Source organism: Oncorhynchus mykiss, chromosome 4 (assembly GCF_057628025.1).
Source record: "Oncorhynchus mykiss isolate SJ-2025 chromosome 4, ASM5762802v1, whole genome shotgun sequence".
Classification (NCBI taxonomy): domain Eukaryota; kingdom Metazoa; phylum Chordata; class Actinopteri; order Salmoniformes; family Salmonidae; genus Oncorhynchus; species Oncorhynchus mykiss.
The window spans coordinates 27,683,060-27,697,500 of record NC_143025.1 but is presented as its reverse complement, the minus strand read 5'-3'; the positions used below and the strand labels follow the sequence as shown (position 1 = coordinate 27,697,500).

The window sequence follows — 14,441 nt, the reverse complement described above, 5'->3', positions numbered from 1 at the left end:
ATCAGACAAACCACCGAGAGATACATGTCTGGTCATGTTCTGACATTGTTTACCTTCATATAATATACATATAACATATTACAGGTCATATTACCCACCATCCGCTTTCCTGATAACTGTGAGTATCAGTTATACAAATAAACACGGCGGGCTTCGGGCAATGAAACGGAAGCCCATTAATTTTTAATGACAGAAGCGATGTGGGCGGAGAGACTGTTGGGCGAGCAAGGCAAGGGACGTGAAAAGGGTCGGACCAAAGTTGGGGAAAGCTGAAGACATTATGCAAAAATTCCGTAACATCGCTTTGCTATTGACCAATCGAAGCTCACTACAATTTCCAGCCCCTAATGGATTGGCTTTTGATATCTCACACTACCTATGCTAGCCTGTTTGCACCAATAGAGAGCGATGCATGCGTGGCTACCGGATCTTGCCAGTTAGGAGCTGAAACGAACAAATGTCACCAGTCAACAATCCTATTTTAGAAACTGAAAACATGAAACATAGAAGAGTTTGTGTTTTTTTATTTTCTTAGGATGAGTGGGATGTTTTCAGTCACTCCTCTCATAACCACTTGCCGGTTTATTAAAACACAGAGCCGAGATGCCACTGAGCATTCTCACAAGCGCGCGATGATTACTGTATGTAGAATAATCATTGGCTATAAAATGCCATGTAATATAATAGTTTAGACTGGGAAAGACAGGTACAAAGAAGCTTAATATTGGACAGTGTGTCAAGACATTGTACAAACCAGTAATGGATGGAGAAGTTCACGTGGAGACGGAGATGGAGTACGTCACTGTTCGGGCGCATCCTCTCCGGAGAAGCTGGAGGCTGGCAGTGGTCCTGTCTGTTCAGAACGCGCTCGTGGCAGTTTGTTTGGCTGTAAGCTTCTATTGCTTCTGGCTTGAGCATCAACGTGTGAGTAGCTACAAGAAGACTGATTTTATCTATGCATGCTTATCTCTTTTTTTTTAATAACCAAAATGAGCCAGAGAATTCTGCACACACAGATCTAAAATCAACTCAAAGTGTATTCATCACGTATACAGGGTAAATGCTAATGCGTACCCCCAGCAATTGACCTGCAATTGAATGTTTTGACACAATGGGAAAATAGAAAGCGCTTCTTACATCACCAACAAATAAACGCACTATTGATAAGCCTATTTACTTTACAAGTTCGGGGGAATTGACTAGTCCTAAACCACTAGATGTCATCATAAACCATACCACAGCAATGCACACAAACTAATCAAAAACAACCAGGCATAGCAAGTTAATCATATCAACCTATCTGTCAGTGTTCATATACAGTCACCTCCAAAATTATTGGCACCCTTGGTAAAGATGAGCAAAAAAGTATAAAATAAATCATACAAATACTGAGCAATATTGTATTCAAACAAATTGGGAAATTATATTATTTTATACTAATACAATTGCTCAGAGAAAGATATTTTGTTTAACAATTATAATTTAAAAAAAGATAGGTGTCAAAATGATTGGCATCCCTAAGATTCTTGAAAATAAAATCAAACAAAATGAAGTCTGCATTAATAGTTAATCTCAGTTTAAGGAACTGTATTGTGGCCTTTCTGTTTCACTGGAGTATACAAATGAGGTAACACACATGTAAAATCCCTTTGTCATCCATCCAAAGAGCTCACAAATGAAAAAAGACACATGGTTGTTGACTTTCATAAAACAGGCAATGGGTAAAAGAAAAAGCTTTGAAAAAATAAATATACACCACTTACCACAATTAGGGCAACCATTAAGAAGTTTAAAACTAGAACAGTGGTAAACTTGCCTGGTATTAGACGCAGGTCTATCTTGTCCCCACACACAGTGAGGAAGACGGTTCGGGAGGCAAAGAAAAGTCCACGGGCCACAGTTGGAGAATTACAGAACTTGGACGCACGTTGCGGTCACCAAGTCTTCATATCTACAATTCGATGCCACCTCCATGTCAATAGGCTGTTTGGAAGGGTTGCCATAAAAAACTCTTTATTGAGAGCAACCAACCAATGTATTAAAAAAGATATATATAATAATAATAACCTTTATTTAAATTTAACAAATGTTTAAATTTAACAAATGCATTGGCACTTGAATACGCTCAGATCTAGGATCGTCTTACCCATCCCCATCCTAACCATAACCATTAGTGTGTAAGCTGACCTTAGATCAGTGTGTAGGGGCAGCCCCATACAGACCACAGGACTCCCCAGTGCTCTGTAACCTTTCTGACAGGTTATCAGGGAGACATAGAGGATGTCCCTTACTGACACACTGACTCACTATATACTAATAACAGGAAAGCAGGACGGACAACCACAGACCACAGACCATAAACATGTGTGTGTTGTGTGTTCTCTGACGGTGTGTGTTCTGCTGTGCCAGGTGTCTGAGAGGCCGGAGGAGAGTGAGATCTACATCCACTTTGACCCTGTTACAGGTGAGTTATCACCTGTTCGTAATACTCTATCTCGTTACACTAGGCCTCATAACAAACATCCTGTTATTCACACATTTTTAACAGTAGGTTATATAACAGTGTAATAATAAATTATAAGGCTAGGAAAGGGGAAGGGGGATACCTAGTCAGTTGTACAACAATGCATTCAACTGAAATGTAGCAGGTGAAGAATATGTTATAACATGAAAGTGATGCAGGAGGTTATCCCTCTCCACCCTCATTTCCTCCCCTCCCAGTCTCTGCAGACATCCCAGACAATACGCCAGTCAGTTTTAAGAGGTACGTTAACCATACAATGAATCTCAGCGGCGATACTGGGATTCAGATCAGGTGTACTGGTCCTTACATGCTGTACATGGAGGTGTGCAGTGAGGGTCTGGATGGACAGTTAGGCAACGGGACCCTGGAGCTGAGGGAGGGGAGTCGGGAGCTGGCCAGCTTCAGCCTGCAGGCCAGAGAAGAGGACTGTAGGGATTCTCTCCTCCACCAGACAGTGTACCTCAGGAAGGGGGAGATCGCCACTCTACACTTCACCTCGAAAGGCAAGAACAACTTGATGGTGAAGAAGCTGACTCTGGGACTGCACTACCTGTTGGGGACACAATGTCAGCACTGAGGGGCTGGGGACAACACACATGCGCGCATGCACGCACGCACACACACACACACACACACACACACACACACACACACACACACAGGCTTGCACAAGAACAGCATTTTTATAAAGATGATATTCAGGGAATGATGATGAATGTAGAAATACAAATTATTTTTGGATATGATATCAACTGTCATGTAATTAACTTTCATGAAAATGATTCCATTAGTCTTCATAGTAGATCACATAGTTGATAATAAGGTGCATGAGTTTTCGGTTTTAATGCAACTTTTATGGTAATAAGTCATTGTATTTAATGCCAATAAATCATTGTTTCTGTGTAGTATGTGGTTAAAAGTATAGGTGATTGAAATCTATATACTGATGTTTCTTCTATTTGTTTATTGTTATTGTCATATTGTACATTTTGAGAATAAGAAGTCTTGTACATCTTTAAAATGTGTGTCACATCAGAGTACTGTATTTCCTGTCCCTGATCACTGACTGGAACTGTTAGTTTAGTATCACCCTTGCCTTACTATTTACTTTCATCTTTCTCTCTCTCGCGCTCTCTCTCTTTCTCCCTCTCGCTCGGTTTTGACATCATTGTATCAGTGTACAGACAGATGTATTACATATGACTGCTCTGAAAGTGAAAGTAACAAAAGTTTTTATTGGTTTTGATTCGGCTGGTTTTCACTACTGTTTCTGTTGCTGCTGTTGTGACCTTTATGCACTTCTCCATTTTCCATTAGAAACCCTTTTGTACTCTTTTTGTTTCATAAATAAAATGAGAAGATGAAACCTCTGTTTAACTGATATCTCAGCTGAGTGTTCTACAGTAGTGGTTCCTAACCATGGGTACTAGGACCCCTGTGGGTACTTGGCCTATCCACAGAGGGTACTTGAGAAGACTCATGAGACCATAGGCCTACTGGTAAGATGCACATGAGGGGGTACATCAGGGGTACTCCGGGCAAAGCTAAATTCAGTTTGTGGTACAGAAACTGAAAAATGATGGGAATTGCTCTACAGTGTATACACACACACACAACAGGCTAGAAGCAGCACATCATCAGCCTGGAGCACTGTAGTTGCAACATTTTTATGGCACAATGGAAGTAAATGGCACCTGGGATAAAATACATTCGGACAGATTTTTCATTCTGAACATGAGATTCGAACCAGCAACCCTCTGGTTACTGGCCTGCTATGGAACACCGTTTGGGTCTTGGCGTGTCAGAAAAGATACACGCCAAATAAGCTTTTAATTTGACTCGTCAAATATCACAATTATATTATAGAATGTGGTGTGTTTGCACGTGCAAGCCAAGTGCCACCATTACGATCACTGTCAAAGCTGTACAATACTGCGATTAATAATAAGGCATTATTTGTTAGGTCGAATGTGAAAACGTCTGTTTCAGCAACTTCTGAGGTAACTAGCTAGCTTTAGCTTGGTACCTAGCTAGCACCAATGCAACCAGCCTGAAAACAATGAACAGTAGAAACTGAAGTCATTTTCAATATTCTTAGCAATGGTTTAGGAATCCGTGTGAGTAAGTATTAGCTAGGTAGACACTTGTTCTGCTATTGAAAAACAACTAGCTAGACTTCTACTTAACCCTGCTGCCCAAAACTAATGCTATAAGCATTCAACTAGCTTAATCTGACAACTATACAGTACTATGGTTTGACCGGACCGGGTTATGTGTTGTGAAGCTAGCCACAATTTGCGATTCGCCTTTAAAATAAAAGTTCCCCTTTGAAAGTGAAGCAGAAGGTTACAATTGGTGAAATCATGCCATATTTAGACTTGATAATGTTAAACATGGTTGGAGTGTTGGAATGTGGAGCAATGAAATGGGGTATCAGTCTATTCGATGACCCAGAGAACACAACTGTGAAGAGTTTGCGGAAATATATGCATCGTAGCTTTGACTGTGGGAAATCACCTCTTTGCATCACTGTCGATGACATACTTTTATTTTGAAGGCTAACCGCAAAGAACTGTTTTACAAATTGGGGTTATTTTAGATGACACCTAGCTATTAGTTAACTAAAGTAAATGAAACATTATGTCGTTGTACTGTGTTTTTGGGGAAGAACATTGTTTGCCTCCATCAGCTAACTTGCTTTTTTATGACCAGCACTGCCCAGAGCTTGGGGAAGGGCACGTGCGCGAGACAACTTTACCAGCATCATACATACATATGATGAATCGTTGTGACATATAAAATACGAATGATAGTGTAATCAATGTGTAATAACTACGTAAAAAATAAATGAATGCGTTAAATTATTATGTGACGTGCAGTCAAATTCAGGTCCTGATTGGTCAACAAGCTTATTTTTAATTGTTTTATTAACAACAAATCAATACATAAAGCACATGCGGGAACACAAGCATACATAGATTACAAACAATGGACAATCGAGCTAGGGGGTACAATATCACATTACAATTACACAAGGACCTTAAGGGACATGCATATACTTACAATTCTAACAGCTTTTTTGTTAGTAGAGCATTTAACCGTCTTAAAATACAGTTCAATTTATTTTTGTAGGGTACGAAAATGTGGTTTTCTGTTTGTAAATTTACATTTGTGTATATGAAATTTGGCCAAAAGAATAATGAAATTAATTACATAAAAATGTTTCCGCTTATTTATATTGTATGTAAAGAATCCAAACAGTACATCTCTCCACAATAGTGTAAAATCTTCATAAATGTGTTCAATTATAAACCTACTGATGTCTTGCCACAGTTTTCTTAGATGCATACAATGCCAAAAAAGAGGCAACAGTGTTTCTGGGTGGTCATTACAAAAGGAGCAATTTGAGTTGATGTTTTCCCTAAACTTCTTCATATAGTGGTTGGCAGGATAATATTTATGAATCACTTTAAAGGAAACGTCCTTAATTTTTGTTAACAAGTAGGTATGTGAGTGGCAACATCCAAACCTTTTTCCAACAGATATTATCAATAAATCCATTCCAATAAGGCATGACATAATCCTGCTGAAACAAGGATCGTATCGCTCTGTTGTTGAATGGACCAAAAGAGAAACAAATCTTTCCTACTGATGAGTCAACATGGTCAATAGAAGGTAGGCTCTGAGGGTCAGGTCTTGACACGTTCCTGAAAACCTAGCAACACCTGAGGGAATGGCATCTAAAACAATTGCAAAATCTTTAGGTGTTACAGGGACCTTGTAAAGTGATAAGAATTCTTTATAACTGAGTAAAAGACCCTCTGCATTTACCAGTTGGCTCACCAATAGGATATTATTTCGGAACCAATATTCTAAAAACAAAGAGGTATTTTTATACAATATATCCCGATTATTCCATATATAATATCTGTGTGGAGAAAAATTGTGTTTATAAATTAAGGACCATGACAAGAAAACATGCCGATGAAAAGCAGAAAGTTTCACTGGAACTTCAAACAACATGAAGTTAAGGCCACCAAAAGTAGAGAAGACATGATGAGGAATAAAATTCCACATAGAAGTGTGTCTTCTTAGGAATTGTTTTATCCAATTTATCCAATCCAGTAGTAAAGTCCAGAAAATTCAGTCCACCATTCTCATAAGTGTTCATTACAACAGTTTTCCTAATGTAATGGGTACGGTTTCTCCAAAGAAAGTTGAAAAGCATCTGGTCTATCTCCTTGCTTATTTTACTGTCAAAATATAAAGATAGAGCACCATATGTTAGTCTAGAGATACCTTCAGCCTTGGTTATTAGGACTCTACCTTTTAAAGATAAGTCCCTCTGTAGCTATTGATTTAGTTTCTTCTGGTTTCTTTTAATAAGAGGGTTAAAATTTAGTAAGCCTCTAGACTTCTGATCCTTTGTAATGGTTATGCCTAAATATGTATGTTCTTCTTTTACTGGAATACCATAATATGAAGGTGTCACACAATCTTTGACAGCTATGAGTTCACATTTATTAATGTTAAGATATAGACCAGACACTTTGGAAAAGGATTGTATCACATTGATCGATATGGGAATTTGGTTAGCGTCTTTCAGAAAAAGTGTAGTATCGTCAGCCGTCGGCTTATAATAATTTCTTTACCAGCTATGGAAATATCTTGTACAGGACTATTATTTAAAGAATTTGTAAGAAGTTGGGTGACTAATAAAAGAGATAGGACAACCTTGCGTAATTCCTCTCTTTAACTCAAATCTAGGTGAGGTGCCATATTTCAATTTGATAGAGCTGTTACCATTTGCATAGAGAGTCTTAATAGCCTTACAGAAAAAATCCCCAAAGCCAAGTCTCTCAAGGGAGTGGAAGAGAAACTGATTCTCTACTGTGTCAAATGCTTAATAAAAATATAAAAATAATATGAAGCTATCCTCAGTTATTAGGTCTGAGTAGTCAAGTATGTCTAACACTAGTCTGACATTGTTAGAAATATGTCTGTTCCTCATGAAGCCAGACTGTGTTTCATCAATGATTGCATCCAGTACTTCTTTAATTATTTTTGCAAGTAGTATATATATATATAGTCATTATTAAGAAGACAAATTGGATGCCAGTTATCGATAAGCAGCACTTATTTTTTAAGCTTTGGTATCAGTGTTATTAACCCCTGACTCATCGTAGGAGGTAGAACACTGTTTTTAATACTCTCTAAAAAGACTTCAAATAGGAAGGGAGTTACTTGTTCAGAAAATAATTTGTAAAATTCTGATGTAATTCCATGAAGACCTGGTGATTAATTGTTCTTTTTTGTCCGCTTTGAGGACAATACAGTGCCACTGACACGGCCCGCAACCAAAACATGAGGACTCTCCTTCACTGCAGCCGAGGTGAGTAAAACATTTAAATGTGTTAACCATCGCAAGGCTGCAGGCCCAGACGGCATCCACAGCCGCGCCCTCAGAGCATGCGCAGACCAGCTGGCTGGTGTGTTTACGGACATATTCAATCAATCCCTATCCCAGTCTGCTGTTCCCACATGCTTCAAGAGGGCCACCATTGTTCCTGTTCCCAAGAAAGCTAAGGTAACTGAGCTAAACGACTACCGCCCCGTAGCACTCACTTCCGTCATCATGAAGAGCTTTGAGAGACTAGTCAAGGACCATATCACCTCCACCCTACCTGACACCCTAGACCCACTCCAATTTGCTTACCGCCCAAATAGGTCCACAGACGATGCAATCTCAACCACACTGCACACTGCCCTAACCCATCTGGACAAGAGGAATACCTATGTGAGAATGCTGTTCATCGACTACAGCTCAGCATTTAACACCATAGTACCCTCCAAACTCGTCATCAAGCTCGAGACCCTGGCCCTGTGCAACTGGGTACTGGACTTCCTGACAGGCTGCCCCCAGGTGGTGAGGGTAGGTAACAACATCTCCACCCCGCTGATCCTCAATTCTGGGGCCCCACAAGGGTGCATTCTGAGCCCTCTCCTGTACTCCCTGTTCACCCACGACTGCGTGGCCACGCACGCCTCCAACTCAATCATCAAGTTTGCGGACGACACAACAGTGGTAGGCTTGATTACCAACAACGACGAGACGGCCTACAGGGAGGAGGTGAGGGCCCTCGGAGTGTGGTGTCAGGAAAATAACCTCACACTCAACGTCAACAAAACTAAGGAGATGATTGTGGACTTCAGGAAACAGCAGAGGGAACACCCCCCTATCCACATCGATGGAACAGTAGTGGAGAGGGTAGTAAGTTTTAAGTTCCTCGGTGTACACATCACAGACAAACTGAATTGGTCCACCCACACTGACAGCATCGTGAAGAAGGCGCAGCAGCGCCTCTTCAACCTCAGGAGGCTGAAGAAATTCGGCTTGTCACCAAAAGCACTCACAAACTTCTACAGATGCACAATCGAGAGCATCCTGTCGGGCTGTATCACCGCCTGGTACGGCAACTGCTCCGCCCACAACCGTAAGGCTCTCCAGAGGGTAGTGAGGTCTGCACAACGCATCACCGGGGGCAAACTACCTGCCCTCCAGGACACCTACACCACCCGATGTCACAGGAAGGCCATAAAGATCATCAAGGACAACAACCACGGGAGCCACTGCCTGTTCACCCCGCTATCATCCAGAAGGCGAGGTCAGTACAGGTGCATCAAAGCTGGGACCGAGAGACTGAAAAACGGCTTCTATCTCAAGGCCATCAGACTGTTAAACAGCCACCACTAACATTGAGTGGCTGCTGCCAAAACACTGACTCAACTCCAGCCACTTTAATAATGGGAATTGATTGGAATTGATGTAAAATATATCACTAGCCACTTTAAACAATACTACTTAATATAATGTTTACATACCCTACATTATTTATCTCATATGTATACGTATATACTGTACTCTATATCATCTACTGCATCTTTATGTAATACATGTATCACTAGCCACTTTAAACTATGCCACTTTGTTTACATACTCATCTCATATGTATATACTGTACTCGATACCATCTACTGCATCTTGCCTATGCCGCTCTGTACCATCACTCATTCATATATCTTTATGTACATATTCTTTATCCCTTTACACTTGTGTGTATAAGGTAGTAGTTTTGGAATTGTTAGTTAGATTACTTGTTGGTTATTACTGCATTGTCGGAACTAGAAGCACAAGCATTTCGCTACACTCGCATTAACATCTGCTAACCATGTGTATGTGACAAATAACATTTGATTTGATTTGATTTCTTTTGATGTTTGATAGACTCTATAATCTCTTCAACTTTGATAGGTTCATCACATTGTTTAGATTCTATATCACTGATAGAGTGAACATTATTAAGTGAGTTAAAAAACATATCTGTGGATTCCTGACAGTACGTAGAGCTATACAATTTTCTGTAAAAATTGCTACAGTATTTAGCGAATCATTTTTGGTCATCTGTAATAACACCATCAATGTTTAACTTATGGATAGTGTTATTTTTAGAGTGAAATTTCTCAAGTCTAAAGAAATAGGATGAATTCTGTTCTCCCTCCTCAAACCATTTTTTCCTAGATCTAATAAAGGCTCCTTCTGCTTTTAATTTATATATAATATCCAGTTTATTTTGTAACTCAATTAGTTCCATCTTCTCCTCCCCCAAGAGGTCGGCTGGGGACCTCTGAGAAAGGGAAGTTATCTTAATGATCACCTTTTCCTCCTCAGCTCTTCTGGTCTTAGCAAGATTACTACCATATTTTCTAAGGTATTTGGACACCTCAAATTTAAAGAGCTCCCAGTTCTTGCAATAAGATTTTTCTTCACAAGCCCTTTCCCAAAAGTGTGAGAGCAGATCTTTAACCTCAAATTAAACTATATCAGGGGTAAATATTTTGATATCAATGTAAATAGCCCTATGATCTGTGAGGGGAGTAGTACAAATATTTGTAGTAACACACTCACCATCAATACATTTGGATATAAGCCAAAAATCTATTCTGGATTGTCTGGAACCTGTTTTGTTACTCCAAGTGAATGATCTTTCGGCCGGAAACCTCTCTCTCCATATATCAGTAAGATCAAACTTTTCCATAAAAAGTATTACACCCAAATTCTGATTGGTTGGCCTACCTGGGGGCCATCTATCAGTTGAATTATCTATTGTAATGTTCAAGTCCCCTCCTATCAATAATAACGAATTGGGAAATTTAGATAACCAATTAAATATATGTTTCTCTATAGATTCAAGTAACTCATCATTCTCATGTTTGGTGTTGTACCCGTAGAAGTTTACAGTAATGAGTGTAATGTCATTGTAACTGATCACAAGACAAATAAAGTGACCAAAGGGGTCACATTCCGAGTGTAGAATATTACCACCAAAGGTATTTTTCATTCTAGTGACACCGGCGGAGCGTTCAGATCCATGGGAAAGCCAAATATCGTTGCCCCACTGTGACCTCCAGAAGTTGGCATCAGCCAAAATTGAGTGAGACTCTTGAAAAAAGCAAAAATCTGTTCGAAATTCTTTAGCAAATAAAAATAAGGCCTTGCGCTTCACTTTGTTTCGTAACCCCCTAGCATTAAGAGATACTATAGACAAAGACAAAACAACAAAGATTATATAAAAGTATAAACTGTAGTAGGATGAGTCAAAGACGTAGGAGCAGTGAACGTAAACGATAAGGAACCGAGATCTGCACCATTTAAGTCAATTTAAAGTGAAAATAGCTTATTCCATGAGCTAGACGTTATCTGGCTTTGAAATTCAACTCAACTGGAAATGATGTTCAACACCAAACTAAGGGTTATTGTAGTAAGAGAGACTAAAAACCCTCTTTAGTGTAATCAGGAACTATTCTGAGAAATAAAACAACAAATAATAATTTAAATAAAAGGGTACCTACTATTTTAAGTACATATGAAAACTGATCATAAAATAACTGAATAAAAAATGTTTTACATATAAACGTTCCTAAGACCTTTTTTGGAAATAAGTATTAATAACTAAATAGAGCAATAACCGTGTAAAGTCAGAGCAGACCTGTATGCCCTTTAACACAGTATCTTAGTTACTGTATACATAAAAATTAAATACAGCTTTCAATCTTCTTCGTAAGTTTGTAAACAAAATAGGTATTCTGGTCATACAAGAACAAACTAATAAATTGAAATACCTGAGTATTCCTGAAAAATAGTCACCTGATGCTTGTCAGGTAAACAACATAAGGAAAATGAGAATACCATGGCTGAAACCTGTTCCTTCTGGTGAAATTTTAGGGAGGAATATGGATTTCTGAACCGTTGATGAAACCTCGTCCTCCGACGAAGTAAGCAGCCTTCCCCTCATTTCGTGCTATCTTGATCGTTGGCCACAACTTGTTCCTTCTTTCTATGTCTTCCGGGCTGAGATGCTTGGCGAAACGCATACCATGGCTATGAAGGAAGGCGTTCTTCTTAGCAGCTTTCCAGACAGCATCCCTGTAGAATCTGGTAGTGAATAGGATGATGATACCCCTAGGTCTTGAATCGTTTTGCTGTTGCTTCTTGCCGAGGCGATGCACAACGTCGATGGTATCACCAACTTTGTTCTTCTCTGCAGGCAAAACCTCTCCTCGCACATCTTCATTGTCCACCTCTGGCAAGCCGTAGAGTCTCAGGTTCCATTTTCTTGTATATTGTTCCAGATCAATGAGCCGTCTATGGTAGACATTGTTATTCTTTTCCACCCTTTCCACATTTTTTTCAACTTTTGCCACTCTCGTTTTCACATCCTTAATTTCACCACATGCAAACTCCACAGTCTTTTTCAAGCCTTCGATAACCATGGTGTTCGCGCCTACCATTTTCTCAATGGCGTCACACCTGGAGTTGATGAGGAAGGAGAGGGTAGCCACGATGTCAGAGTTCATGTTGGTTTTTTTGGAGGGTGGAGGTTTGCACGGAGTAACCGGTAAAGAGGGGAATTCGTCATCGTCATATTCAACAGCATTCGAAAGCATGATATTATCCATAGGCCAAGCATAGTTGTGGCAGTTGTCTATAAGCACGTTTCTCTCTTGTTGATTAGCAATAGAACGGCTAACTTCTTCCTCTCTTTTTTTGTCACGACTTTGTATGGACATGCCGAAATAAATGATCCAACTATCATTCCAGTCACAGGAAAGGTCTTATATCTTGAACAAATAAAAATAGTCATGACTGTAAACTTGTTTTTGTTTTTTTTCACAATCTTTCTGAAGTTTGGTACGGAGCTTGGTAAAAAAGTGTCTGTTCAAGCCGCCATCTTGGCACCTTCCACAAGCATTTGGTCAACAAGCTTATTTGACACGTTAAATCGTGTTATTTGACCTGTATCCTTTTTGACACATAAAGACCCAAATGGCATTCCATAGCCTACCTTTCTAACCGCAATGAATGCCTACCATGACTGATACCAGTTTCCCAGGCAAAATCAAACATGGATTGTGGTATTCACAGAGCCCACTCATGTCCCCAACTCTAGTCAAGTCAACGTTTATCTACCACCTCACAGCTCCTCCGCGTCATACACTGAGTATACAAAACATTAAGAACACCTGGTCTTTCCAAGACATAGACTAACCAGGTGAAAAAAATATGATCCCTTATTGATGTCACTTGTTAAATCCACTTTAATGAGATAATTGAGACATGGATTGTGTATGTGTGCCACTCAGAGGGAGAATGGACAAGTGTTCACATTTAGCTGTCATAAAATAAAATCTCAAAGGGGGATCCCCTAGTGATCTACACAACCTACTCCACATTGTCTAAGAAACATTTTATACTAATTAACAGAAACTACAAAAATGGTCTTTATTCCCCAGAGTTAATACTTGATGGAAGCGCCTTTGGCAGCCATTATAGCTGGGAATGATTTTGAAGAAGATTCTACCAACTTTGCACAACTCTTAGGGCAACATTTATCCATTGTTTTTGTCAAAATTGCTCAAGCTCAGTAAATTTGTAAGGAGTCATTGACAGACAGTAATATTCAATCCTTGTCACTGATTTTCAAGCAAATTGAAGTCAGGACTAAGGCTGGACCACTCAGGAACACAGCACTTCTTGGATAATTGTTCCACTAAAAATACAAATCTATCCCAGGGTTAGGGTTTCAGAAGACAATTTTTTTTAACCTTTATTTAACTAGGCAAGTCAGTTAAGAACAAATTCTTATTTACAATGACGCCCTACTAAGGGTGTGTTTTCCTCAAACTTTTTACATGAGCTTTGCTACTTTTATACATATGTTGATACAGACTAACTCCCCAGTCCCTTCTGGTGACAATCATACCCATAACACAATGCGGCCACAACAACACTTGTGACCGATGTAGATAATGCAAGCGCTTCATTCTTAGATATGAAAAAAAGAGTGTACTGCACACACTCAGTTTCTCTCTGCCAGGGAATCCCTGTACAAAAGTGCAAAGTACATTAGAACACTGTGCAGGTGCCTTGGTGGAAGAGTGGGGTAACATCTCACAGCAAGAACCGGCAAATCCATTTATGTTAGTCACATGTCTGTGGAACTTGTTCAGTTTATGTCTCAGTTGTTGAATCTTGTTATGTTTATACAAATATTTACACATGTTAAGTTTGCTGAAAATTAACACAGTTGACAGTGAGAGGACGTTTAATTTTTGCTGAGTTTAAATAGACATGGAACACTGGTCACTTTAAAGTGGAACTGACAGCGGTTGAACTACTTTGCAGATATGAAACAAACAGACAATCATAATATATATAAAATTTAGATAACCAATTAAATATATGTTTCTCTATAGATTCAAGTAACTCATCATTCTCATGTTTGGTGTTGTACCCGTAGAAGTTTACAGTAATGAGTGTAATGTCATTCATTGTAACTGATCACAAGACAAATAAAGT

At 39.3% G+C, this 14,441-nt stretch overlaps 1 protein-coding gene across 1 annotated transcript in view; it reads left to right on the top strand.

Annotated features, from left to right (window-relative positions):
* Positions 1 to 3,890, top strand: part of LOC149983968 (uncharacterized) — a 4,147-nt gene extending 257 nt beyond the window's left edge. The window contains exons 1-3 of the mRNA XM_090231680.1: positions 1 to 924; positions 2,410 to 2,464; positions 2,722 to 3,890. The exon at positions 1 to 924 is cut by the window's left edge and continues 257 nt beyond it. Of these exons, the coding sequence (XP_090087806.1) occupies positions 760 to 924; positions 2,410 to 2,464; positions 2,722 to 3,101 (600 nt within the window). The 5' untranslated portion in view covers positions 1 to 759 and the 3' untranslated portion in view covers positions 3,102 to 3,890. The remainder of the gene's footprint in view (positions 925 to 2,409; positions 2,465 to 2,721) is intronic.
* The last annotated feature ends 10,551 nt before the right edge of the window (positions 3,891 to 14,441 follow it).